Raw genomic sequence first — 25394 nt, 5'->3', positions numbered from 1 at the left:
TGCTGACATCTCACATTAAAACACACACACCCACACACGCGCGCGCACACACACGCGCACACACACGCACACTTTTTACAGAAACATCTCTTTCTTAAGACCTTTACATATGATCAACTTCTCACTTAACAGTTCACACCTGGTTTCCTCTGATTGTCTGTAATAGCAGCACACTGTTGAATCTCTGCTAAACAAAAAGTCTAAGGGGGGTGATAATAAATAAATACATGATTGAAAAGTGAAGTGTCACAACATTCAAACATCAGAATGAGACGAGAAAAAAAATCCTCTGAGTGTGGCACTTTGTTTTTTTACACAGTCATGATAATAAACATGAAATGCTTGTTTCTCACATACTGAGTTATTGAACTATCAGAGTGTGAAGTAACTGCTCTACATCAGTTTGTCTTTCAAAAGAAATAAAAACTTTCCAGATTTAATATCAGCTGGATGGGATAAAAAATCAACTGGATGGGATTTTAGCTCAGTCAGCCAAACTGGAAAACATCCTCTCTAACACACCACATCTAAAAATCCTTATTTCTATGAAACTACAGACTTAAATAACAGTACCCCTAAATCTCTATTTTTAAACTAGTCTGGATGTACATAAGGCACTTCAAAGGGATGCTGAGGTAAACCCTTGTTCTATAAACAGAGTAACTGCACAGTTAAAAGTCTTTAAAAGTTAAAACTTCCTCAAAAAATGATGAAATTACATTAGCATCACGTGGTTATTCCAGTATCACAAATCTTTGACTAGAACAGATATTTTTTCCACTGTGAGCCTGAAATCAATTCTCATGGAATAAGTCCCTTCTTGGTGGTTGAAAAAAGTTTTGAGCACCTTATTTCAAACATCTCTGATTATTAAAATGTAACAAGTTTTTAATGTCTGTAGATGTCTTCATTCTGCATCAGACAAATAGGCTGCAATGTTTGCGCCGTGTCAAAGTCTGTCCTCTCACATTTCTTGATTTTGTCCCTGTGAAAACTGTCTTTGCTGTTTTGTTCAGAATAAATCCCACTTTTGTCTTTTCAGCAGTATGTCATTCACTACTAGATTTAATTAACAAAGACAGTTATTTCAAATTGAAAACAAAACACACTGCTTGTCTGCCTTTCTTTCAGTCACTGGGTTTGTATTATTGTGTAACTTGACGGACTGAAAAGAGTTCATTCAGCTCAGCATGTTAATTTTCTTACACACAGTGAAACAGTTCCAGTCTGGGTCTGGTGAGTTCACTTGTTCTTGTGTGATTGGAGTTTAAATATTCAACTGTGATCCAACACAAAGAAACAAAACCATCGACCAAAAACTCCCGTGCTGTGTGGAGTAAATTCCAGTTTCTGTCAGTGTAGTCTGGTGTGTGTGTGTGTGTGTGTGTGTGTGTGTGTGTGTGTGTGTGTGTGTGTGTGTGTGTGTGTGTGTGTGTGTGTGTGTGTGTGTGATTGTGTGTGTGTGTGTGTGTGTGTGTGTGTGTGTGTGTGTGATTGTGTGTGTGTACAGAGACTGTGATGTAAGTGGTCATCTTCCTCTTTAACAAACAGCTCTATCTTTGTAGGGATCCTTTCTGTAATTCTTTCAGACCCTTGGAATAAGAACCTGAGCCTGTTAAAGACCCAAACAAGGCTGCAAAAACTGAAATCTTTGAAAGTTAATGAATTTAAGTTAACTATTTTTAAGAAAAAGTGTCCCACTTAACTAAATGTGAGGCAGAGTCACTTGACAGGTCTAGATAAATGTCTTATTTTAAAATATGAAAAGACAAAAGTGAAACCTGAATCCTTGGTAAAGAGTAAAATATGTCCTGATGGCGTTAGAAACATATGCTTCTTAAGTCTCTTGAATTGAGATAATATTCTTATTTCAAGAAATTTGACAAAGTTTTTGTATACATTGTTAGGTCTAGTCATAGAATTTTACTGAAACCTAGCTTTTGTGTTTTAAATCAGACCAGGTGACTGACATTCTTATCATGTGCCCTGCGTCCTTTGCTCTGAAGAGGAGAGGGATGACCCAGTTTGTTGTCAGCACTCAGCAAAGAGGCCTCCCTGATGGTACGGAGCTGCATGTGTGATATCAGGATGTGTAGCTTCAGTATTACTGCAGATACTTGAAGAGTTACTCTTGAAGTATAACACTACAGATTTTGACACTTCGATATTTTCAGCACAAAACATTTCTCCCAGAGACAAAAGCAAGTGATTCACACCTGTTTATAAAACCTGCATTAAAGGAAATCTCAAACCTTAATTGAAATTTTGAAAAAAAAAAAAAAAAAACAGAAAAAGACTTGTATATTATTAATCAACTTTTAAAAGTATTTTAACTTTGCATATTACCCATTTAATTACCATTATTCACAACTTCTTCCCTGATGAAACTTTTCCTTTTTTTACTGTAAGTGCTGCGGTTAATCCCTGAATTTGCACATTTTTATGCTGTTTTCAAGCTTGGATAAAACCTGGTTATTGATGAAGAAAGACTTTCAGATGCTACTTAAAATAACTCTCATTTCCTTCATTAGAACTTTTCATTAACATATTAACGTCTCAGTCAACTTCAAAGGCTTCAACACTGATAAGTGTAATCTTGATATAATTAATTTGTCGTGGAACGTTGTAACAAAGAGCAAAAAGTTAGCTTAAAGATGACCTCAAACCCTGACCTTGGTGGATTTGATCTTTTTTTTTGTCTGAGATGTCAATAAAAAAATCAACAGAGTTCCTTTTTTTTAAAAAGAAAAAAAAAGAAGAAGATAACTCAGGATTATTACAGAGCACATATTCATCATTCATCATCATCATTCATTCATTCATTCACAGAAGACGGTTTCCCCTCAGACGTCAGGGTTTCACAAACACGATTGTAGGCTCACTGGTTGAATTTAAAAAGCTAACTTTGTACACACACACACACACACACACACACACACACACACACACACACACAAACACACACACTCAGAGTTTATAGCTTTCTGTTCCCGCTGACGATGCTCTGGTGGATCGTGTCTGTCAGAGGAATGTAACTCTGCTGTTGAGCGTCCAGAACAAACAGAGGGTCGGATATGGTGGACGGGTCGAAACCGCTCTGAACCAGCTGGAACTTCTGCTGCTTGAACGTGCTCGTCATCTCCATCACCTCCTGAAAGACACAGCACCATCACAGTCTTTGTTTTTGTGGCTCATAAAGAGAAATCAGTTATTGCTGGATCTGTTTCTTAAATACACAAAAACTCCTCACAGGGAGTGAAATGAAAAACATGCAGTTTGGACGTGAGACAGGACAAAGCATCACACATCAAAAACATCACAAAACTTGACAAGGAGGTGGCCATGCATGAGGAGAAAACTGTATGATGTGTTTGCTTGGTCTTTAACAAATGGAAAAAAAATATTTCATCCCTTATTGTAGAAATATTAACAAAATAACGAGTGAAATTAAACCTCTTTCTTAAGGGTGCCTGGTCTCAAACTGAAAAGCTGCCAGTACATTTTTTTTTTTTTTTTGGTTAAATAACAAGACCGAAAAAAATGTCATGCTCTTACTAAAGCAGTCAGGGTGAATGAAATCGCTGACAGTTTTCTGGTAAACTCAGGATTTCTTTAGTTTGGAAAGACACATCAGATGAGTTAAGACTTGAATACATAGGATAGAATCCAGACCTGAATCCTGATGAAGATTGGACGGGCGTACGCTGGCAGTTCCCTCGTCACATGATCAAAAAGTTTCTTTCCATCGAAGGTGAAGCTCGGTCTGAGGATAATGGACGCCATTCCAGCTCTGCCCTCGTGTCCTGATTAAAAACATGTTTAATTAAAAACCTGCTCATCATTAGACACCTAGCCTGGTCTCACTTTGTGTGATATCACAGTGATAGTCACACCCTGGGTTCTTCTTTCAGCATAATAAGAACAAAGCACTTCAAACACTGACCTGGTACTTCCACTCCATACACGTTAGCTTCCTGTAGAAAATCCACCTGACCCAGAATCTCCGTCACTTCTGTGGTTGCTACGTTTTCACCTTTCCACCTGAAACCACAGAAACACCTTGTTCATTCAATAACAGTGTGTTCATGCACTCCCAAATCTGCAAATCCTGATTCCAAAAGTTAATGATGCTTCAAATGTGTTCAATAGGTGACAAGTCAGGACTGCAGGTATGCCACTTAAGCACCTGGACTCCTCTACCACAGAGCCATGCTGTTGTAAAACCGTCAGAGTGTGGCTTGGCTTTTTTTTTCTCTCTATAATATAACAGGTCTACTCTGAAAAAGACGTCAACACCATAGACTGTATATAGAGTGGACAGTGTGGCTTCACCATTTATCATTGTATGGTTTTGAAGCCAAATTTCCCCCGTCACAGGCGCAGCCATTGTAGCAGTTTGCAGCCAGATTCTGCGCAGTAGAGACAATGAGGGATTCTGGGAGAATCTGAGTGGAGCTGGGTGACAAAAATAATATTTTTTTTCTTTCGAGAGTCTAATCACTTCCTGACTCTACCTCCCGACATATTTTACAATCCCCGAAAAAAATACACATGAAAGGCAGCTGTCAATCATCGTTGAACGTTACATAAACCTTGTTTTTAACCTTGTATAACTAATGAAAACAAAACTTTTCAGAAAAAAAGAGGACTTGATTACAAGACAGCCAAATGATATCTTCAAATCACCACAACAATCAGACGTGAGAAACATTTCTAACAGGTGTATTATTTTTTTTAAGTTTGACCACAGCCCATCTGGAATGACTTGGAAGACGGATATTTTGACCTATACTGCAGCCAGCCACCAGGGGGAGCAGTTTTTGTGGAGACTTCACTTCAAGCCCTGCAAGCGGGAGTCCTTTTTTTTTTTTACAGTCTATGGTCAACACATGTTGCCCAAAACCTGTTTTTACTGTTCAGTATTAACGGAGCCTTCACAGAGGTTTTAGGCTTCAGTGGACTCTCATGATCCTCATGTCACCAAGGACACTGGCTTTGAGCAGTGAGCTGAAAACAAGATGGCTGTTGCTTCTCATCTTAAAAGCAGAAGACACAAAGTCCATGGTTTCCAAAATGAATGTTAAATCTTGATTCATCAGACCAGGGCACAGTTTTCCACTTCAGCTCAGTCCACCTCTAAGAGGCTCAGGTCCAGAGCAGTCTTCAGAGTTCCTGGATCACGTTTATATTTGTTTCATCTTTAACCTTCATACATGAACACAGCGATAAACTTTGTTTAAAGGCAAAAGCTTCTTTGAAGTGTTTTGAGCCCATGCAGTGGTTTCCACCACAGAGTCATATCTGTTTTTAATGCAGTGCTGCCAGAGGGCCTGAAGACCACGTCCCAAGTGCTGGTTTTGGTCCTTGTCCCTTTTCCACAGAGATTTCTGCAGAGTCTCTGAATTTTTGATAATACTGAAAACAAAATCCAGTTATTCTTTGTCATTTCACTCTGAGGAGCATTCTTCAGAAGCTGTTGAACTATTTGCTCACACAGTCTCTCACAGAGTGGTTAACCTCTTCCCATTTAATTTAAACCCAGTCATGTTACTGACCCGATGATAATTAACCTCATGAGTTTGGAGAAGTTCCTCCTGCTGATTTTTGTTTTTAATTACTCAACCCTTTTCTGTTTTGTTGTTCCCAAAGTACCTCCTTTTAAACTCGTCCATTCAGATTCTTATTTGTCCTGGTCATGGGTATCACTGGCTCAACCATCTCTCAGGAAGTGTTTTTTATTTAGTATAAAGACATGAAAGTACCTGAAAGTGTCTCCCACTCTGTCTCTGAAGCAGATAAAGCCGTCCTGGTCTTCAGACATCAGGTCTCCAGTGTTGAAGTAAGCGTCTCCTTTCACAAACACGTTCCTCATCAGCTTCTTCTCCGTCAGCTGCTTGCTGCCGGCATAGCCAAAAAATGGGCTGGTGGCGCTCACTTTGGACAGCAGCAGACCCGTCGCACCTGGCAGGTAAATTTAACACGGAGTCAGGAAATATTCTCAGGACATAAATCAACGACAGAAAAAACTCATTCACTCTTACCTTTTTCTACTCGCTGACAGAAGCCGTGGTGATCTTTCACTGGTTCATCTTTCACCATGTCATACTTCACCAGGTCATATTTAAACAGAAGCTGTCGAAAAATCAAAGAAGATATTACTACAGCAGGACTTAATCATTCATAAAACAATTATTAACTAGTAAACAGCGGGTGAATTATCTTTTAAGGATGATTTTGACATTTAAGTGCAGTTCCTCTACTGTCCACTAGAGGTTGTCTCTTTTTATTAAACCAGAACAAGTGTCTTGTAATGCAATGTTTTTGTAACTTAAGTTTTGTAACTTTTTATGACCCAGGAAAGACACGGTCTATGAATAGTCATGGTGGGAGATTAGTGCTAAATACACGAGCGGTGTGTTTTGTAACTCCTCTGATTAGTAGCAGATCTGAAAACAAGCTTTACTGAAGCTAAACCTCTGAAGACGCTCTCCGGTCATTCCTCTAACCAACTCACAGACTTAGGCACTAATCTCCTCAGCTGAATACTCAGATTTGGCGGTCTGCTTGGACACGCTTTCCAAGATTCAGCTGAGTCAGAACCATCTCATGCCTCACAGGTTCAAGAAGAAGAAATTATCACCAAAGGCTCGAAATCACTTTCAGATCTGTACAGGAAAGAACGATCATATTATACAGCGTTTAGAGAATCCTGTGCTTCAGTCAGTGTTACATTAGATTACATTATGTTACCATGAGATGGATGTTGTATACATCACACATCACAAATCAAACATTGAGTATCGTTCTAGGAATAAAAGACGGTAAAATAACTTCTCCTATTGTTTCTCTGTTTCATATTTCTATTTCTTTCTTCTGTGCTATAAATAACCTTGGACTGGTTTCATAACAGAAATAAAGTGATGGGATAGGTGGTGTAGGGGAGCCACTGGATTGTCCTAAGTTTCTGAATGCATCATTCCTGAAGCTGGAGCTCAGTTACCTTTGGGTCGTCATCACAATGCTTACAATGCTTACACTGTACAGGGTTCATACTTTTCCTCAGACATTTTCTAACCCCAAACATGGCTGTGAAAAAATAAAGCAAGTTATCTTTTTGTCCAAAGACTGTAGAATTCGTTGGCTATACGAGATTGCCTGTGCCTCTAAGAATAAAAGCCAATTTTTCAGGTATTCTAGTGCCTGTCAGTTAGTGATCAGCAACTTTCAGCTCAGTCGTCTTTTTCCTTACTGCACTGTTTAAAGTCCCATAAGCAGCTTGAGGACCAACAGGTTTAAGAGATAAATTCATCACTCTGATTATGTCTTCAAAATAAACTCTGCTCACTCCCCAGAAGAGGGCCTGTTGATCTGTTCGTGGTGAGATGCAGTTTGACTGTAAATAATAAATAACACAGAGGTTTCACTCTGGCTTACTCCATCTGTATAAACCTGGAAAAGAAACTGATTTCATTCTGATTTCTTGTAATCAACAGGTCTTCAGTTTGCTGAAATAACATTAGAAGATTTGCCAAAAGTCATGTTTGATCAGGTCTGTCTTCAAGAGGAGAAAAATACATTTCAAATGTTTGTTGACTGGATTCATCATTTCTGAAGCATTATGAAGAAGATCTGTGTCTCAGATTGTTGGCTGCTCTTGTATTCAGATGTTTGCTTATAGAGAGAAAAATAAATCGTCCTCAGATAACTGCTGATGGCAGTGGGCACAACACTGGATTGTGATCCTCCTGCGTTTTCTCTCCATACAGACTGTTTCTCCTTTTTCTAAACGTGTTATGCTGTATAAGCTGTTGTTGCTGATAATTTAAAGATCCAGTTATACATTCAAATCAATAAGTTAAAGAATGACTGAATGCAGCACATTTGGATTACACTGTTCCATAGTGTTATTTAAATGGTATACAGTAAATGTGTAATAAACATAATATAGTTTTGTTTTTTTGTTTTTTGTTTTAAATAAAATAAATCATACGTACTGGGCTACACTTGGTCTCCAGGTATTTATAGATCTGTCTGAAGGTTGTGCATGTTAATGGTTTTAGTTTATGTGTGGATGTCTGATACTGACCCCTCAGAGACCGTCTAATTGAGGTCACTGTAACCATCTTGTATAATACAGGACCTGCAGATCTCCTCTAAGCTGTTCACCCCTCCCCCTCCGGTTTACCCAGATCACCAGGTGCCTGCAGGATGTGACCTATGAGCGACATGAGGTGTATCCACATCTTAGAGAAAACCTACACTTGGTACACCATAACATTTAAAGTAGCCTACATCTTTAATCCAAGTACGTATTTGAAAAAAATTAATCACACACTGTTTCTTTAATGATGACTTTTTACTTCATTATTTCCCCTCTCTTTATTTTCAAATTCCTTTCAAGACTCTGAAACAAAGTAAAGACGTGGATATGAGGAAGAAAATCAGGACTGCAGAGTTTAAAAAGGTTATGAGTGTTAACAGATCAAATATTGATGCTTTGGGGCGCAGATGGCCGAGTGGTTAAGGTCGCACTCCACACAGGCGGCCTGGGTTTGAATCCAGCCTGTGGCCTCTTTCCTGCATATCACTCCCCACTCTCACCCTGTTTCCTGCTCTATCCACTGTCATCTCTACAATCAAATTAAAAGCAAAAATTCGCAAAAAATAAATTTAAAAATATGGATGGGTCTTTAAATCACACCACAACCAGAAATTTATTATAAATACAAAACTATTCTTGATTTTTTTTTAAGCTTTCAACAGGTCCGGTTCACATACAGTGACTTTACATTTCAAAAAGCAAAGACGCAGTGACCGCTATCTGCTGCTGTTAAAGGAGAATGAGAGTTCTTCCTGGAGAAATAACCACACTAGCAATCTACTGGACTCAGGTTTCAAAGACTCATGACTCAACTTGAACACAAACACTGACTTTATTAGGACATGAAGATAAAGAGAAGGACTTAAACTTTTTCATTAATAAAGAATTTTTCATTGATTTCTTTTATCACCATTAAAATCTCTAGACACACTGACATTTTATCGCCTCACTGTAATGCTACTTCAGTAAATTCAAATGTATTCTTGCTTTTAACCATGTCAAAAACTGAACCTAGCCTCATCAGGTCTTACTCTGTTTGACACTTGGAGCTCTACATTAAACCCTGAGGAGTCAGGACAGCTGAGAGGCTCCCACTGCTGTGACCTTAAATAACTTTGTTTGGACTTGTATAAACAGGATGTTACTGAGATGTTCTCACATGTAGGCAAAGTGGACCGTACATCCACAGCCTCTGTCTTTCACACAGAGCACTCTTCAACACTCTCCCACTCACATGTTTACCAGGAAAAAAAACAGCAGCAGTTTTTTTCCCTGGTGGTAATTCTTAGAAAGTGTAACACAGATGTCTGCACACTGCCCTGTCCTCTCCACACCACACCAAAACCTGCATTCTGTGCATAGAAAAGTGAAGAATCCATTTACTCTAGTTCCTGCTGTGGGTTGTTCAAGGAATAAAAGTTATTTATATATTTAAAGGTCCTATAATTTGCAAAAATCACTTTATTAAGTCTTTTAGTGAAATTCATGGGTCTTTGGTTTTCCTCCCAGCCCACAAAATGTGACATTTAATGACAAAACCTGTACTTAGTAGTGCTAGTGAATGTAAAATCCTGACCTAAAACGAGCTGTTCAGATTTTGGGGATTTGCCGACATCAGCGATTCCCTGTTTTGACCAATCAGGAGCAAGTCTGACCTGATTGGTCCACTGTAGCAGATACCCCTGCACCCCCTTCCTGCCCACTGCCCTACCCGCTGCTGGAGAGAAATCCCTCCAGTAGCGGGGAGGAGAATGCTGAGGTTGAAGGGCCATCACTGCTTTGTTTTTGGCTGTGAACAGCCACATAGTTCCATGAACAAGCTTCCCACCACAGAAGAAGACAAGAATAAGTGTCTAGAGTTCATTTATCAAGGTAATGTGCCAGCTACACTCAGTAAAACTGTGCATGTGTGTGCTAGTCACTTCACGGCCGACTGCTTTTCCAACTTTGGACAGTACAACAGAGGGCTAGTGAATAGACTGGTCCTGAATACAGACGCGTTACCAACCATCCACCAACAAACCTCGGACCCTGGAAATGTGAGTATTTTAAATGCTGTGTGCTGTGAAGCAGATGTAAGAGCTTTTCCTCAGTGTCCCCCCTGTCTCTGTGTTAGCTTCAGGATGCTAACTTTAGCTGCAGTTAGCTGGTTGCTTTAGCCTGTAATGTTACGGTAAACAAGCTTTGTTGTTTTCTTAACATTGTGCACTTGGAGCTGGTGGCGCCGCTCTCAGTGACGCTGAAGAGCGGGGCGGTATCAGCGGTGGCTCATTTACATATGAAGGCCACACCCACTAAATCAGAGCGTTCTGAACAGAGGGGCTATGAGAGCCTGGAAACAATGCTGCTGTGCTTGATTTATGGGCTTTTTGGGCCAAAACATGTTATTACCATTTCATTAAGACATCAATAGCCCATATTAAACTGCAGTAAAAGAGCAGAATATGGGACCTTTAAATCATTGAAACGTACAAAAACAATGCAGCAGAGTAGATCTAAACTCTAGTTAAATGCATTCAGAGGAGTAACCCTGGTCTGACCCTGAGGACATGATATAAACTAGTGTGTAAGTGTGTCAATGAATGCTTATTTCATTTTAACAGCCAGTAAAATTCAAACCACTTACAATGGTGGTTTTTTATTCAAAGAATAATGTTTCCTTTTATCTTAATCACTTTTTCTGACAGGTGATCTAACCAGTGTGTTTGAGCTGGTTACTGGCATGTAGACAAAACTTCCTCTTACCCTGTAGATGAAGTTGGAGCGGCCCACGGTCCCGATCTTCCCCATGTGGTTCATGAAGCACAGGTTTCCCTCCGTGGAGCCATACACTTCACACATCTTAATGTTCCCAAATCGACTCTGAAACTCTCTCCAGACATCCGGTCGCAGCCCATTTCCGACACCCATCTTCACTTTGTGAACTTTATCCTGATCCGTCTGTGAAAGAGGGAGAGGTGTAAGGAGCAGGTCTCACACATCTTTATCGTGCAATCTTTAAATTACGTACACTCACAAGTTAGTGATGCAAGGAGTTTTAAACTACAGGGTCCAGATAGAAACACCTCAGTCTGCCTTAAATCTGTGGCAAGCTTTCAGATGCTTCTACTTCCAATGTGATGTGAGCTCCTTCAGAGATCCCACAGAGGATTTTTAACCCCACCCATGAGTTTTATTATCATATAAAAATATATATCATTTTTAACCAGTATTTTTAGATAAATGATTTTGGTTTTGTTAAATCCTTACTCGATCAGTTCATTGATGATGTCTTGTTAAAACAAACTGAAACCTATCCCCCACCCCCTCCTGTCTTCATCTCTGTCCTCCGCAACAAGATTTGTTTGCACATTGATCACAGGCAGTAATTCATCCTCATGCTTTTGTGCACACAGTGAAAAAGTGTGTATGTGTCGTACGTGTCCACATCTTCAATTCACCAACCAGAGCAGAGGACAGTCCAGAACGCCCCCTCATCCCGCCCACGCAGCCAAATAACCCAGGGACAAAGAGGACTTTGAGTCTGAGGAGGACGACCTCTGCCCTTGCTATGTGTGTGTGTGTGTACGAGTGTGTGTCCCTGTCCAGTGTCCAGTGTCCACCATGGGATGATGCAAACACAAAAACAAAGACCCTGCTTGTCTCTGTCACAGTTTTGCACACTGTCGCTGATTTATTCAACAACACAGTAGCAGAAACTGTAAAAGGAGGGACACTCTGAAACTGTGAAGACGTTTTTTTCCCACTCCGTCATTCATCAAGTTTCACTCGTCCTCCTCTATATGAAGCTGTTTCTCAGCATTTCCAATAGAATAAGCCCCAAACTCGATGTGAAGTTAATGTTTAACAATTGATAGAGAAAGTAATCATTGTACAAAGCGGAGAAACATGTCATGTACAAGAGCATGAGCGTATTACTAATGAGAGTCTGAATGATCACAAAACCTTTAACTCAGGGGGACTTTTACCTTTTTAGTAAGGTTACCAAAAATATATGATACTTCAATACCACGCTCCTCAAAAACTAAATGATTTCTGAAATGAGCCAGACTCAAACTTTCAGCTAGAGATTGCTGCTTCAGGACATCAGAGAGAAGAGAGCAGCGGGGGTCAAGTGTCATAGAGAGACAGTGACTGAGTCCACACATACATGAACACAGCCTGCGCTCGATTTCAATTCTTTTTTTGCAGCTGTTGCTCTTTACTGCGCCCTCCATCACAGCCACTACACCACTAACCAGGTCATAAAACACAGTTTGTAAAGTCCCTTCAGTGTCTAATGAAAATACACCTATTGCATTGTTCTGATTTTTAAAGAGAATGGCAAACAGAGCTAGCATAATCACCTGATCCAAATAGACATGTTTTTTTAGCAGTCTCACATATCTTTCTTTTGATTAGGGGTCCGCAGAATAATTTGAAAACCTTTGTAAAAGAATGCTATATCACTGGAAAAAAGCATCAAACAAGCAACAAACTGGGATTTTTATAGATGTTCTGGGATTTCTTTTAGACATTTCTCCCAATACTCCTGCCCAATTTTAGTTTGTGCCATGAGATCAATTCTCATATGATGTTGACATGTTTATAACTTCATAATGTGCATCAACAGAAAAAACCTCAAAACAAACAATACCTTGGTGCAGTGGCGTACACAGACTTTTAAGGGGGCAGGGTTGAAAAGGAGAGAAAAGGGGCACATGGGGGGTTTGACTGCTGCTTTGGAGATAACATTTCGACAAAGTTTACAAAATGATTTACTTGGAAAGTATAAATGTAGCCCAATTCTATAGAGGCAAGCTAGTCATTGTTACGATCAGAGGGGGCTTTGGAAAAATGTCTAACCTGAAAAAGGTTCATGGTCCAAAAAAGTTTGAGAACCCCTGACTCCGTTGAGTCTTGGTCTTTTGTCATTGCTTTCTGCATCAGCAATGTGCAAGAAGAAATTTAAAATCGCAATTTCAGCCATCTTTGAAAACTCGGAAGTTGGATTTGGTTGCCATGGTAATGGAAAAACAATCATCATTGAGTTTTTCTGGTTTTGCACCATTATTCATGATTCTGGTGTCCCAGTCCTGGTAAGGACCATTGGGACACTTTGACTGAATGTTGATCTATTGTAGAGACAGCGATAATATTACTCATGTCATAAAGGTCATAAAAACAGAGGGAGTTTGGGGCAAAAAAAGTGATAGCAATCACTGTTTGATTAAAAAATACCATTCCTATCTATATACTTATGGATTGGTTGAACTATATTCTCAATATTTCACATTTATTTTCAAAACTGGAACCTAAAATAAATCTTTCCTTTCTTTTTCTTTCATGATGCCTGGCTCTGAGACCCTCCTGTACAGTTGAATGCATCAAACCGTGGTTTTACCTTCGGCTGGTTGCAGAGATATCTGCAGAGTTCACCGATATACTGAAAGACGGTCACGTTGTGTTTTCTGCAGTCGTTCCAGAACTGTGACGCTGAAAATTTCTTCTTCAGGATGCAGGTCGCACCTGTGACAGAACAGACAGAACAAATCCTTTCAGTCAAGACTGCTCTCAACATGCAGGGCCAATAAGTTGCGCTCTGTCCTGGGGACTACCTGCTCTTCTATAAGCCAATGTGGAATGTAAAAGCCTGATGTGGGGAGAGCACACCTCAAGTGCCAAAACTATTACAGAATTGAACTTTTATAATGAGTTGATGATTGAGTTCATCCAGATTCTAATTTAAAGAGACAGTGTCCTTGAGTGTATAGCTTCAAACTTAAAACTACCTGAAAAACCTCTTCCAGCCTATGCTCTCAACTGTGACACAAATCTAGAGCGGCTGTTCTTATCATGGCTGAAGATGGGGTGAACCTGCGCTTAGTTTAACAGGTAACTCCACGTCAGGTCTAAAGGCTTATGTACAAAGCTTAATATGTTTCAACATTTCAAACTGTGAGGACACTGGCCCTCAGTTTGTTGGCACAGCCTGTCAGATCATTTTAGGGACATTGAACCCTCAACTTTGCCATCAGTTGGAACTAAAGATCGAATGACGGGTGAGCTGATTGTGTTATCACGAGTCTCCTGTTTAATGCCTTCAAACCCAAAAACACGGCTGAAAGAGCAGAAACAGAACAATGATATGACATAATATTCTCCATGATGGCGTCCAGTGTCCACTTCCTGTTCTGAAGCTTCTAATTAAGCTGCGAGCTGAAGGGAAACAGCGGCTTCTCAAAGAGGTTGCACAGTTTGGCAGGAACACCAACACACACCAACACACACACACACACACACACACACACACACACACACACACACACACACACACACACACACACACACACACACACACACACACACACACACACACACACACACACACACACACACCGTGGTTGGTAGACTCTCTGGACTCAGTGCAGACCACTTAATCAGAAGAGTCCAGTATCAAACAATGAACTTAATGATGTAACAGCCCAAAGCTGGGCCTCATGTCAGGGGAGCAACCATTAAATGATGCTTCATGATGCTGGGTTCAGAAGACAAACACTCCACAGCCATAAAACTAAATAAATGAATACAATATTTTACACTATTTATTATCATGGTGGTATCTAACAAATAAAGATAATAAAAGCTGCAGATAGATTCTGATTTTCCATCAAGCTGCACATTTGCTGATTCATGGATAAGAACAACAACTACATTTTAACATTAAAGATAACATTTTGATTAAAGAGCTTGCACAAACCTTGAAGAAACTTAAAAATTGTTTTGGTAATCAGCAGTATTCTGCTAGTTTGGGGCAGCAGAGGCAAACACCTCACATAAGTCAGGATCTCTCCTGAGGATCTTCAGCCCCTCCCTGCAGACCGTTCATTCAGCTCAGTGTTAAAAACATTCTTCATTTGTTCACTGAAGTTTTTCAAGCTGAACCCTGCAGAACGAGTCGTTCTGGTCAAGTCAGAGATGATCCTGTCAGACTTCCAAACTATGCACTGAAGTCTTCATCCTGTGACTTCTTCCCCCTTTACATCTGCCGCTCCTCTCATTCACAGTGAGCTTAAACAGTGTTACTATGTTAATGTAAAGATACTCTGTGACAGGGATGGAGCCAAGGTTCTCATTTCAGGTGGCCCAAACCAATTATGGGTGGGCCTTAAATTACAAAAGTTAGTAAATAACTATTATTAGATATATCTAGATATTGTACTGTTACTATGTATGTTTCAAAGCAGACTTGGCTACTTTTTGATCCTTTAATATTTGATAAAATTTTAGTGCATCAGACCACACCAATTGGTGGCGTCGCCTCAACTTTTCGTGTATTATAGGCTGTAAGAGCAGCAACATTAACCACAGTTAAATAAAAAAAAAAATCTACAGTCTTTCCCAAAATCATTCTCTAGTCCTACCAGTATAACATGAGGCTGAATGATTCATAACTTTTTTATCAACAGGCTAAAAAAATGCCAAACTTGGCTCATTTTGTAAAGACAGGGCATCTAAAAAAAAACAAACTGAGAGCAAAGTGACAAAATTTTGTAATATTCCTCTCTGAAACTGATTTTTTTAAAAAGAAAGAACGAAAAATGATTTTTTCAAAGAAAAGTTTGAGGTGATCTTGTCAGAAAGTGGGTGGGCCTGGGACCGCAGGGCCCACCAATGACGCCGCCCCTGCACTGTGATTTCATCATCCTCTCACTGCTGCTTGGATTGTGGATGTAGGACTTATGTTTCAAGATTTACATCCTTCTTTATCCCAGCTCTATTTTCAAAATGATCTCTGCCATAATCTAACATCCTTGTCACTACCACTCCTTCTGAGAGTGGATACACCTTTACCCAGCTAACACACTGACTGTTTTCGTATGAACTTGATATGAAAAGTTTCAGATGCATCTTGAAGTAATATAGACCAATGTTTTGCAGAAGTGTGCTAAACTTACCGAGCTCTATGGTTCCTCCGATCCCAATCAGAGAAGCGGCGCTGTGGTAAAGCGGCAGAGGGACGTACATCACATCATCCTCAGTCACCCCAAACGCCCAAAAACCTGCTGCTGCCTTCAGGCTCTGCAGCTGGGTGATCACTGCAGCTTTAGGGAGACCTGAGGAAACAAAAATACAACATTACATGTTGCTACAAAATAACACTCTGCAGCAGTGCACCTTTACAACTTGGGGACTGAGGTGCAAAATGCCTGATGCCCTTTTTAGCCTTTTGGCCTCTTAAAGATTCCATTCATTTAAAGTGGTCTAGTTATTGAGATGATGATGACATGAGAATCAGCAGCGGTCAAAGCTTTTCTGTTCGTACAGATAGCGAACTTTCCACTTAAACAGTCACTTAGTGTTTTCTTGTAAAGGCTAATCTCATGCTCACTCAGAACTAAACATTATCCGTTTATAAAATATTTGAATGAAACCCTATGATAGTGTGACATACACTTGTGTCAAATCAGATTTCACGATGAAGTTTGACAAAGATCAGGAAGAGGGTGAGATGTTTATATATGACCTTAAGTGCACTGTTTTCAGATTTACACAGGACACCACAGAGAGACAACTCAGGTCAGAGAGAAAAATGTTTAAAAGAAATCCACATGTTAACAGCTTTGATGTAGTTGGCAGCTGCAGGTTTACAGTCACCTGCTACAGATGCAGAGTAGAGGATCAGGAATGTTCAGCATTTACACTAGTTCAACAGATTCCACAAACACATTCTGTGATATTGACCCTCAGCCCGCACCGTAGTTTGGGAAATCCAGAGTGAAGTAGAAACCTTGCAGAAGGTAAGCAGGAACAAATCTCCTGAAGGTACAAATGGATAAATTCTCTAAATGGCAAGTTCAGCTCTGCCAGACGCTCCTTCAAACATAACTCAACAACTCAGCAACATAACTCAAAAATGGATCTTGATGAAATTTTCAGGAAATGTTCAAAATGGGATAAGGAAGTAGTGATTAAATTAAGAGGTGATCTGGATCACAGTCTGGATCCAGGATTTTTTTAAACGATTCTTTATCATTGTGAGATAGGGCCATTTTCACCATATGTGTATATAACTCCAAGATAAATGGTCGGATTGCTCTGCAAAACAATACAAGACAAGGTCACCATAATTTCTGACAGAGGTAAAAGTAAGATCCAGATCCTGGCAACATTCTAGATACTAAGATCCAGAATATGAAATATGTATTGGGTCATCATAATTTTCAACACTGTCAGGAAACAAATTATGGTACAAACCTGCAACTAACACCAAATTGTAGCAGACAGTCTGCTGAAAGGGAGTATAACATTAAAGTAGGACTAAAGTGTTGCGTGACAATTACAACATGCTTGGCAGAGGTCTGTGCTCTCTGAGTGCTTTTATAGTTACAAAAAATATTGTTTGTAACCACTAGTTTATAACAGAACACTTTAATGCCAGGAGTTAGTGGAAAAACATGCAGCTCTGTGGAATTTGGTAATGAAGAAAACTGCAGAGAAGTCTTCACATGACAAAGAGTTAAAGAGTGTTGTGAGGAAATCCCTCAAAAAAGGTTTGAATCATTAAAATGAGATCCAATGTTGATTAAATAATCATGACCAGGTCAACATGATCAACAGGATGGTGAGTGGTTTGATCTACTGGAAACACAGAGCTTCATCAGACTGACAAAGGAGGGAGTCTCATGTTTTACCAGACATTTCTAAACTGACCAATGAGCTCTGATTTTAATTCTTACAAACACTCTGACTGCCAAGCCCAACACAACAAAAGTCAACCCCCCACCCCACCTTACACACACACACACACACACACACACACACACACACACAATGGAAAGAAGTCAAAGCTTCCTCCAGAGTATCTGAACGAGTCCTCAGAGGAAACACTGAAGGCCTCTGTTTACTCTGTAACCAACACAACTGCAATACACACACAAATACTGCACACACAACCACAACACAGAAAACCACAATACACACACACAACCATAACACAGACATAAAAGAGTAATTCAGGTATAGAAAGAAAGAAACATTAAACTGCTCCTTTTCTTTTAAAATGACTCAGAGCTTTTCAGTGTTTGATTAAATCTGCATAAACAGACTCTCTGGGCCACTGCAGAGCAGAGGAACCAGCTTTAACTCCACATTTGATTCAGTCAATATTGATGAACACAGTGTCAGCAAACTGATGCAGCAAAATTCACACTGCAGGCAAAAACAATCACCTGTGAAAGTTCAAGTTTAATGTACCACAGACCCTATGAGCAAGATACAGCATCAGTAAAACACATTGATTTATCAGGAGCTCTATAACAAGTTTATTCTTAAAGCACTGTACATGACCTTGATCTGTTATAAATATAACTAATGTCACGTATATCTATTTATGTTTGTTGACACACTTATTTCATTAAATTCCATAAATGCTTTATTTTGGTCCAAGTGTTTGTTGGTTTTGCAGTTTAAGGAAGGATGTGAAGTGTACGATTGAGGTTTGGAGAAGTAGGCTAAAGTTGTTTTTTGTATTTGTTTCCATATCCATCTCCCCTCTGGATCTGTCCAGCCAGCCAGGTATGTGTGTTTTCAAGTGCATGTGTTTTTTGTAACATTTTAGTCTTTACATTTATTCATTATCATTGCGGTTTTATCTTGTCAGTAGTTTACCTGTGTGATTGGTGTGGCTGGTGTTAACGGTATGAACAGACATCAGCAGATGAATCATGGTTACGTTCAGGGCATCAGATAAGGGCAGATATTTTGGACTCTTATCAGTATCAGTATTTCATTTCACCAATTGCTGATAAATTAAAGATCTTATTTTTAATCAACTGGGCTGATTCCACTGAGATTTAAAATCTCTTTTTTAATGAAGACCTGTTTGAGAAAACTTTGCAACTTAAAGGTCCCATATTATGCTCCTTTTCTACAGTTTAATATAGATCATTGATGTCTTCATGAAATGTTAGTAACTTGTTTTGGTCCAAAAAGCCAATTAATCAAGCACAGCAGCATTGTTTCCAGGATCTCATAGCCCCTCTGTTCAGAACGGTCTGATTTAGTGGGCGTGACCTCCACCGCGTCACAGAGAGCGGCGACACAGTTAGCATCCTGAAGCTAACACAGAGACAGGGGGGACACTGAGGAAAAGCTCTCACATCTGCTCCGCAGCACACAGCATTTAAAATACTCACATTTCCAGGGTCCGAGGTTTGTTGGTGGATGGTTGGTAATGTGCCTGGATTCAGGACCAGTCTATTGGCTAGCCCTCAGTTGTACTGTTTAAAGTTGGAAAAGCAGCAGCCGTGAAGTGACTAGCACACACATGTACAGTTTTACTGAGTGTAGCTGGCACATTTCCTTGATAAATGAACTCTAGCCACTTAGTGTTGTCTTTTTCCGAGATGGGAAGCTTGTCCATGGAACTACGTGGCTGTTTACAGCCAAAAACAAAGCAGTGATGGCACTGGGGGGGGGGGGTTCGGGGGTATTTGCTCCGGTGGACCAATCAGATCAGACTTGCACCTGATTGGTCAAAAAAGGGAATCGCTGATGTCAGCAGACCCCGGAAAATCCAAACAGCTCATTTTAGGTCAGGATTTTACATTCACAAGCACTACTAAGTACAGGTTTTGTCATTAAATATCACATTTTGTGGGTTGGGAGGAAAGCCAAAGACCCACAAATTTTACTAAAAGACTTAATAAAGTGTTTTTTGCATAATATGGGACCTTTAATGAATCACAGAGTTACAGACACAAAGAGGACTAAAGAACAATTTAGCAGCACTTAAATTTCCATGAAAAGAGGAAGTATCCAGGGGATTGTTGTGTAACCACGCTCCGCCTCAGAGTATTTTATTCAGGATTTCAAATCTGTCATGTTTTTTCTTCTATGTCTTTCTCCCTTGTTTTTGTATTGGTCTTTTGTGGACTTTTTTTGTTTGTTTGGGTGAAGATTTTTGCTTTTTCCTGTTCAATATGATCTGTGTTTTGTGTTTTTTCTCTTGTGTTTCTGGTTTTATTTTGTAATTCTTGGTCCCTGTGCATCTGGTTTAGTTTTGTCTTTCCCTCCTGTTTGATTGCTACTGTTAGTTGGGTTTACTCTATTTACTCTTATTTAGTTTGTGCAGATGGTTCCTTATTTCCTTTGCAAGAAAGCTGACAGAACAAACCAAACTTCTGTCACACAGAAACAAAAGATAAATCCACAAAAAATACAAGCAAAAGGAAAACATGAGTTGGCACTTGCTCCTTGCACCTTAAACCTGAAGCTTTCTGACTGAAAGAAATGAGCTGCAGCTCACCTGTGGTCCCAGAGGTGAAGATGTAAAGAGTGGGTGATTTGAGGGAGGTGGTGACTCGTAACTCTGCAGGCACAGGCTCATCAGACGCAGTATCCACCTTATCCAACAGTGTGTTCACCTGGGTGTGCTCGCTGTGGCTCCTCACAGCCCATACCTGGATGTTATCGTCCAGCAGTGTGGTCAGGATGCCGTCCAGGGTGTCCACTAAGTCTGAGAGACGGAGACAAACAGGATAGAGCTCATTTAAATGGAGTTCCCTCATTTTAAGGTGGGTTGATTTCGCTCTCCAGATCAAGATGAGTAAACACGTAGAGCTAACAGAGTGAAGAGGACGCTAATAATAAAGTCTGATGGATGATATTTCAAAGCATCGTAAAACAAGGTCGTAATGAGGGCTGAGTGGCTCGTGCTCGTGTTTCAATGTTACTCTCCCCAGAGTGGAAGTGGATATTTTCAGAGCGGAGTCGGCTGATGCCATTAACCTCCAGAGCAGACTCTGACAGAGGTTGTGTTCATAGCACCACCCTCTCAATAACAGCATCCAGCTCCGTAGAGGTTGCTAGTGTATCACAGGGCCAATGTGTAGAGACAGACAAGCATTCATACACACTCTCACACCTACACACAGTTTAGAGCTACCAAACAACCTGCTGAGCATGTTTTTGAGGGAGGAATGTAGAGGAAAGCCAGACTATCCAGAAAAACTCCTGCTCAACCAGGGATTTGAACCTTCTTGGACTGAAAGGAGCCGTAAGGAGCATCATGCTGTATTGAAGAAGACTTGGATTCAGAGATTGAGAACATAAAATCATTAGGAAACTGTTAACTGAGGGTATAAATCAGCTGAGAATCAACAATTTTGTCATGGACGTCAATACAATCAGACCTTTTCTTAAATCTGTCCTCAGTTTAGACGCTGACATACAACAGCTGCTCTGCTGCTATAGAAGCTGCTCCTGTTGCAGGCGGGTTGCAGTGAGGACAGCGTCCTCTGACCACCATCACGCCTGTTTGTTGAGCAATAATCAGCTGTCACATGGCTGCAGCGTGGTGAATCCTATTAACTGCAGACGCAGGAATCCCCCATCAGCCCAGAGGAAAAATATGGTTCATCAGCTGTATGACATATATTTACCTTCAGAAAGACAGCTGTGCCTGAACTTTGATCACTATAACACCGAGTGTCCTGAGAGTTTTAGGGAGTAGAACAGTTTGAGAGTTGACTCCCACATTAAGCAATCATCCAGGTTGCTCAACAGGACGTCACAGAGATAAAACCTTAGTCTGAAATCAACAGCTGTGACCCAACAGGACACGAGGGTTCATCATTCAGTGTTATTACTTTGAAAATAAAGTGATTAAAGTTTTTTTTCAAGAAGCAAACTGGATAGTAACTTTTAAAAATTACTCTAATTTGTGGTTTGTGGAGTATTTGATTTGATGTTACTTAACCCCCTGAAACATGGCTGTTAGCCTCACATATTTCTGTTGTGAACAGAAAAAGGACATTTCAGGACATCATCTGAAACTTTCGGGAACACTGGTCGATATATTTCCTTGGGCACACATTTTACAGCCTAAACACGAACTTCTGATCCAGAAAATGACCATTAGCAGCAATGCATCACATGAATGACACCAGCAGAAATAAGGAGTTCATTCATAAATCAGTGGCTGAAACCTACATTCACAAAAAGATTTACAAGTTAGTGATAGTGAAGTGGTTGAACTGCTAACATCAACCAAACCCTCTGGTATTGTTACAGTGTTTCCCAGCATGCTTTGCTCACTCTTTTTTAAGTTATTTTCTGGGCTTTTATGCCTTTACTTGGATAGAAGAGAGGACAGTGGGCAGTGTAGGAAACAGGGTGAGAGTGGGGAGTGACATGTGGGAAAGAGGTTGCAGGCTGGATTCAAACCCGGGCCACGCACTGAGCATGACCTAAACCACCCCTCTAAACATCGGACATCAGACAGACATGCAGATCACGTCAGTATTGGGTCAATCTGTTGAAGACCATATCTAGACATCAGAACAACGTGCCGAATAGGTGTAAATTTTGACATCTAAATCTGACCATTTTTGAACATTGTAATGACGTTCAGCATTTGGAAATCATTTGCAAACCAAGCGTCAATAAGACGTTCAAAATGGATCCAAACATTCAGACGTCATTAGTAGACCTTTTTTAGACGTTAATCTGACCTCCATACCTCTTGACGTCCGAAAAAGACGTAATAAAAACTTACATTCTGCACCTTCAGGAGAGCTGATCTGGACGTCAAAATTTACGTTAAATATATGTCATTTCGACGTCACGTTGCACTGTGGGACTAGGCCATCTGTGCTCCATGCTTTGCTCCCTCTTAGCATCAACCCTGTCAACACAAACTGAATCATGTTTAATGGACAAGATTTTGAGATCCATGTGAAACGTATCTCATTTTAAATGGACATTTTTTCCAATTTTGAAAAAATTAAGGCGCTTAAAATATTAAATATGTCACTGATGCTTCAAATGGAATTGCACCAGGATTAAGGCAACATACAAATACAATGTAATTATCTTAAAATCGAGTAGGAAAGTTGTGTATCAGAAAGATACTGTAGTTATATGGTGACTTCATTCATAATTGTTTTTTGCACCTATTTCATTCTGCACAACAAATAATAAATTTTATTGTATTTATTTATGTGAAATTTTGAATGGAATAGGTTTAGTTTTTTTTTTAAGTGAGGCAGTATGATGTAATTGTCACATCTTCCTCCACCTGTTTGGCACAAATCAGCTGTTCAGGCTTCAAAGAGTCAAGAAATACAGCTAAGAAATGAGTGATTCTGACAGACAAGATGGCATGCTTTTGACCGTGGACACAGGACACTTTTATGAATCAGTTAAAAGAGGAAGAATGAGAGCAGAAACTTCTGAGCTTACAGGAGAGCAGGAGAGATCCCAGGTCAGATCAAATAAGGTGTAAAGAGAGCTATCCATTTTTCTATCAGAGTACTTCAGGTCCAGGATGGCATGTCTACATTTTTTACAACAGGGATCAAAGCTTTTATAGATTTCTGAAAAACAATATAATGCCTGTTTTGAAGATTCAAAAACAAACCAATTTGAATGTGTAGCGTTTAAGAAGACGTTTCGCTTCTCTTTTATGAATCTTCATCAATTCAAAAATTCTGGTGAGGGAAGCAGAGATTCATTTTGCTGGAGAAGAGACAAAACTGAACAATGTGACACCTGAACACTACATCACCACAGTGCACTCAACAACTCAACCGTCTGTTTTTGTTGTCAGAATTTTTACCAATTCAACAAAATTTCCTTTCATGTTTTGAAGTCTTGCATCATACAACTTCTAAAATTAGCATAGGGATAAAATATTACAATAAAAATATGATTTATGAATGATAATTGTCACATAACGGCTTGTGTTTTCACTGACTGATTATAAAGTCATGATTAAAAATGTTTATATACAAACTTGGCTTTCACTTTTTCAAGACTAGTTTTAATCTTCTTTGATTCCATTGCTATAAAATAAATTATTATTATTATCATTATTATTATTATTATTATTATTATTATTATTATTATTATTATTATTTCATATTAATTGGTTGTGCAGCCAAATAAAACTTGAGTGAAATGAGTTGCTTTATACACTTGAAACTAAGTGTTAGTTTGGTATGAGAATTTTCTGCTTTTGACATTTTCTATTGTTTCTAAGATTTAACGAATAAAAACTTAAGACCTCACTTTAGATTACAATACCCTCCATATTTTGAAACTTGAAGTAATCGTCAGCTGCAGCCCACCAGTTAAGTGTTACCAACGACCTGTCACCGATCAGGAGTTACATCACTTTTTAGTCACTTTATTATAACCTGTTCAGTGTAGCAGGTGCAGAGCTTTACCTGAACCCACGATCAGGGTTTTGGCTCCGCAGCAGTTGAAACAGTGGAGCAGAGATTTGGACTTGATGTTAGTGTTGAGGAAAGCCACCGAGCAGCCCACCTTGACCAACCCGAACCACGCACACAGAAAGTCGGGCTCGTTGCTCATCAGCAGGGCGACACATTCCCCTTTCTTCAACTTCACATCGTCCAGGAACACCTGTGCGAACCTGTTGCTGCGTCTGTCGACGTCCCGGTAGGTGTGTGCGGTCCCCTCATAGATGACAAAGGGTTTGTCCGGGATCCGCTGCGCCTGCTGGATGAACCTGTCCAGCACCGTGCACACGCGGGATTTCAGTTTGAAGAGTTCGAGCTTCACCCCGTAGCGGACCACCCTGAGCAAAAAGACCAAGTCCCTCCAAAAGTACGGGAAGCACAGTTTCTGCAGGACGTGTGCGGAGAAAAACCCCGTGAACACGGCGGAGATCCAGCCCAAAGACAATGTCATGTCAGCGGCGGAGAAGAACAGGAGGGCTGGGGACAAACTGCTATGCTCACTACACCCTACGTTACATGTTCAGGTGATAAACAGACAACACGCGTGATGTAAGCAGAAACAAGTCAAGAGCTATTAAGCAACACACCGGATAGTGTGTAGACTTACTTTCAAAATAAAAGCACTCATTGTTAAAAGCTGTTAAGTCAGCTATAGTTTAATCGACTTGTAAAAGTCAAATATTAGAGAAGGGTTTTAATTATTTGAGCAGTACTAAAAAAATGACTTTTGTAGAAAAATAAATTGTAGGTAAATAATAATAATAATAATAATAATAATAATAATAATAATAATAATAATAATAATAATAAAAAAAACAACAACAACAATAATACTAATGACAATAATAATGATAACAATTGTATTACTGGAAAGCCTAACAACTTCCTAGTGACATATTGAAACAAGCAAGTTAGAGTTTAGTGTCATTAAAACTTTTTCTTTAATTAGTCAAGCAAAGCACAACATAGTGTTTTGGGGGGGGGGGTTTGATGGCACCTTAAAGGCAGTTCATCACAAAGGAATAAGGAGAAAATATCAGTTATAA

General features: G+C 39.7%; 1 protein-coding gene across 1 annotated transcript in view; it reads right to left on the bottom strand.

Annotated features, from left to right (window-relative positions):
- Positions 1-24902, bottom strand: part of slc27a6 (solute carrier family 27 member 6) — a 25139-nt gene extending 237 nt beyond the window's left edge. The window contains exons 1-10 of the mRNA XM_074690317.1: positions 24313-24902; positions 20391-20600; positions 16039-16197; positions 13485-13609; positions 10847-11041; positions 6042-6132; positions 5763-5961; positions 3944-4041; positions 3673-3803; positions 1-3151 (exon numbers count right to left, since the gene is read on the bottom strand). The exon at positions 1-3151 is cut by the window's left edge and continues 237 nt beyond it. Of these exons, the coding sequence (XP_074546418.1) occupies positions 2975-3151; positions 3673-3803; positions 3944-4041; positions 5763-5961; positions 6042-6132; positions 10847-11041; positions 13485-13609; positions 16039-16197; positions 20391-20600; positions 24313-24799 (1872 nt within the window). The 5' untranslated portion in view covers positions 24800-24902 and the 3' untranslated portion in view covers positions 1-2974. The remainder of the gene's footprint in view (positions 3152-3672; positions 3804-3943; positions 4042-5762; positions 5962-6041; positions 6133-10846; positions 11042-13484; positions 13610-16038; positions 16198-20390; positions 20601-24312) is intronic.
- Positions 24903-25394: the final 492 nt, after the last annotated feature.

Source organism: Halichoeres trimaculatus, unplaced genomic scaffold (assembly GCF_033239565.1).
Source record: "Halichoeres trimaculatus isolate MK-OKI-2021-1 unplaced genomic scaffold, fHalTri1.1 fHalTri1_scaffold_16, whole genome shotgun sequence".
NCBI classification, from domain to species: domain Eukaryota; kingdom Metazoa; phylum Chordata; class Actinopteri; order Labriformes; family Labridae; genus Halichoeres; species Halichoeres trimaculatus.
This window is presented reverse-complemented; position numbering and strand designations above follow the sequence as displayed.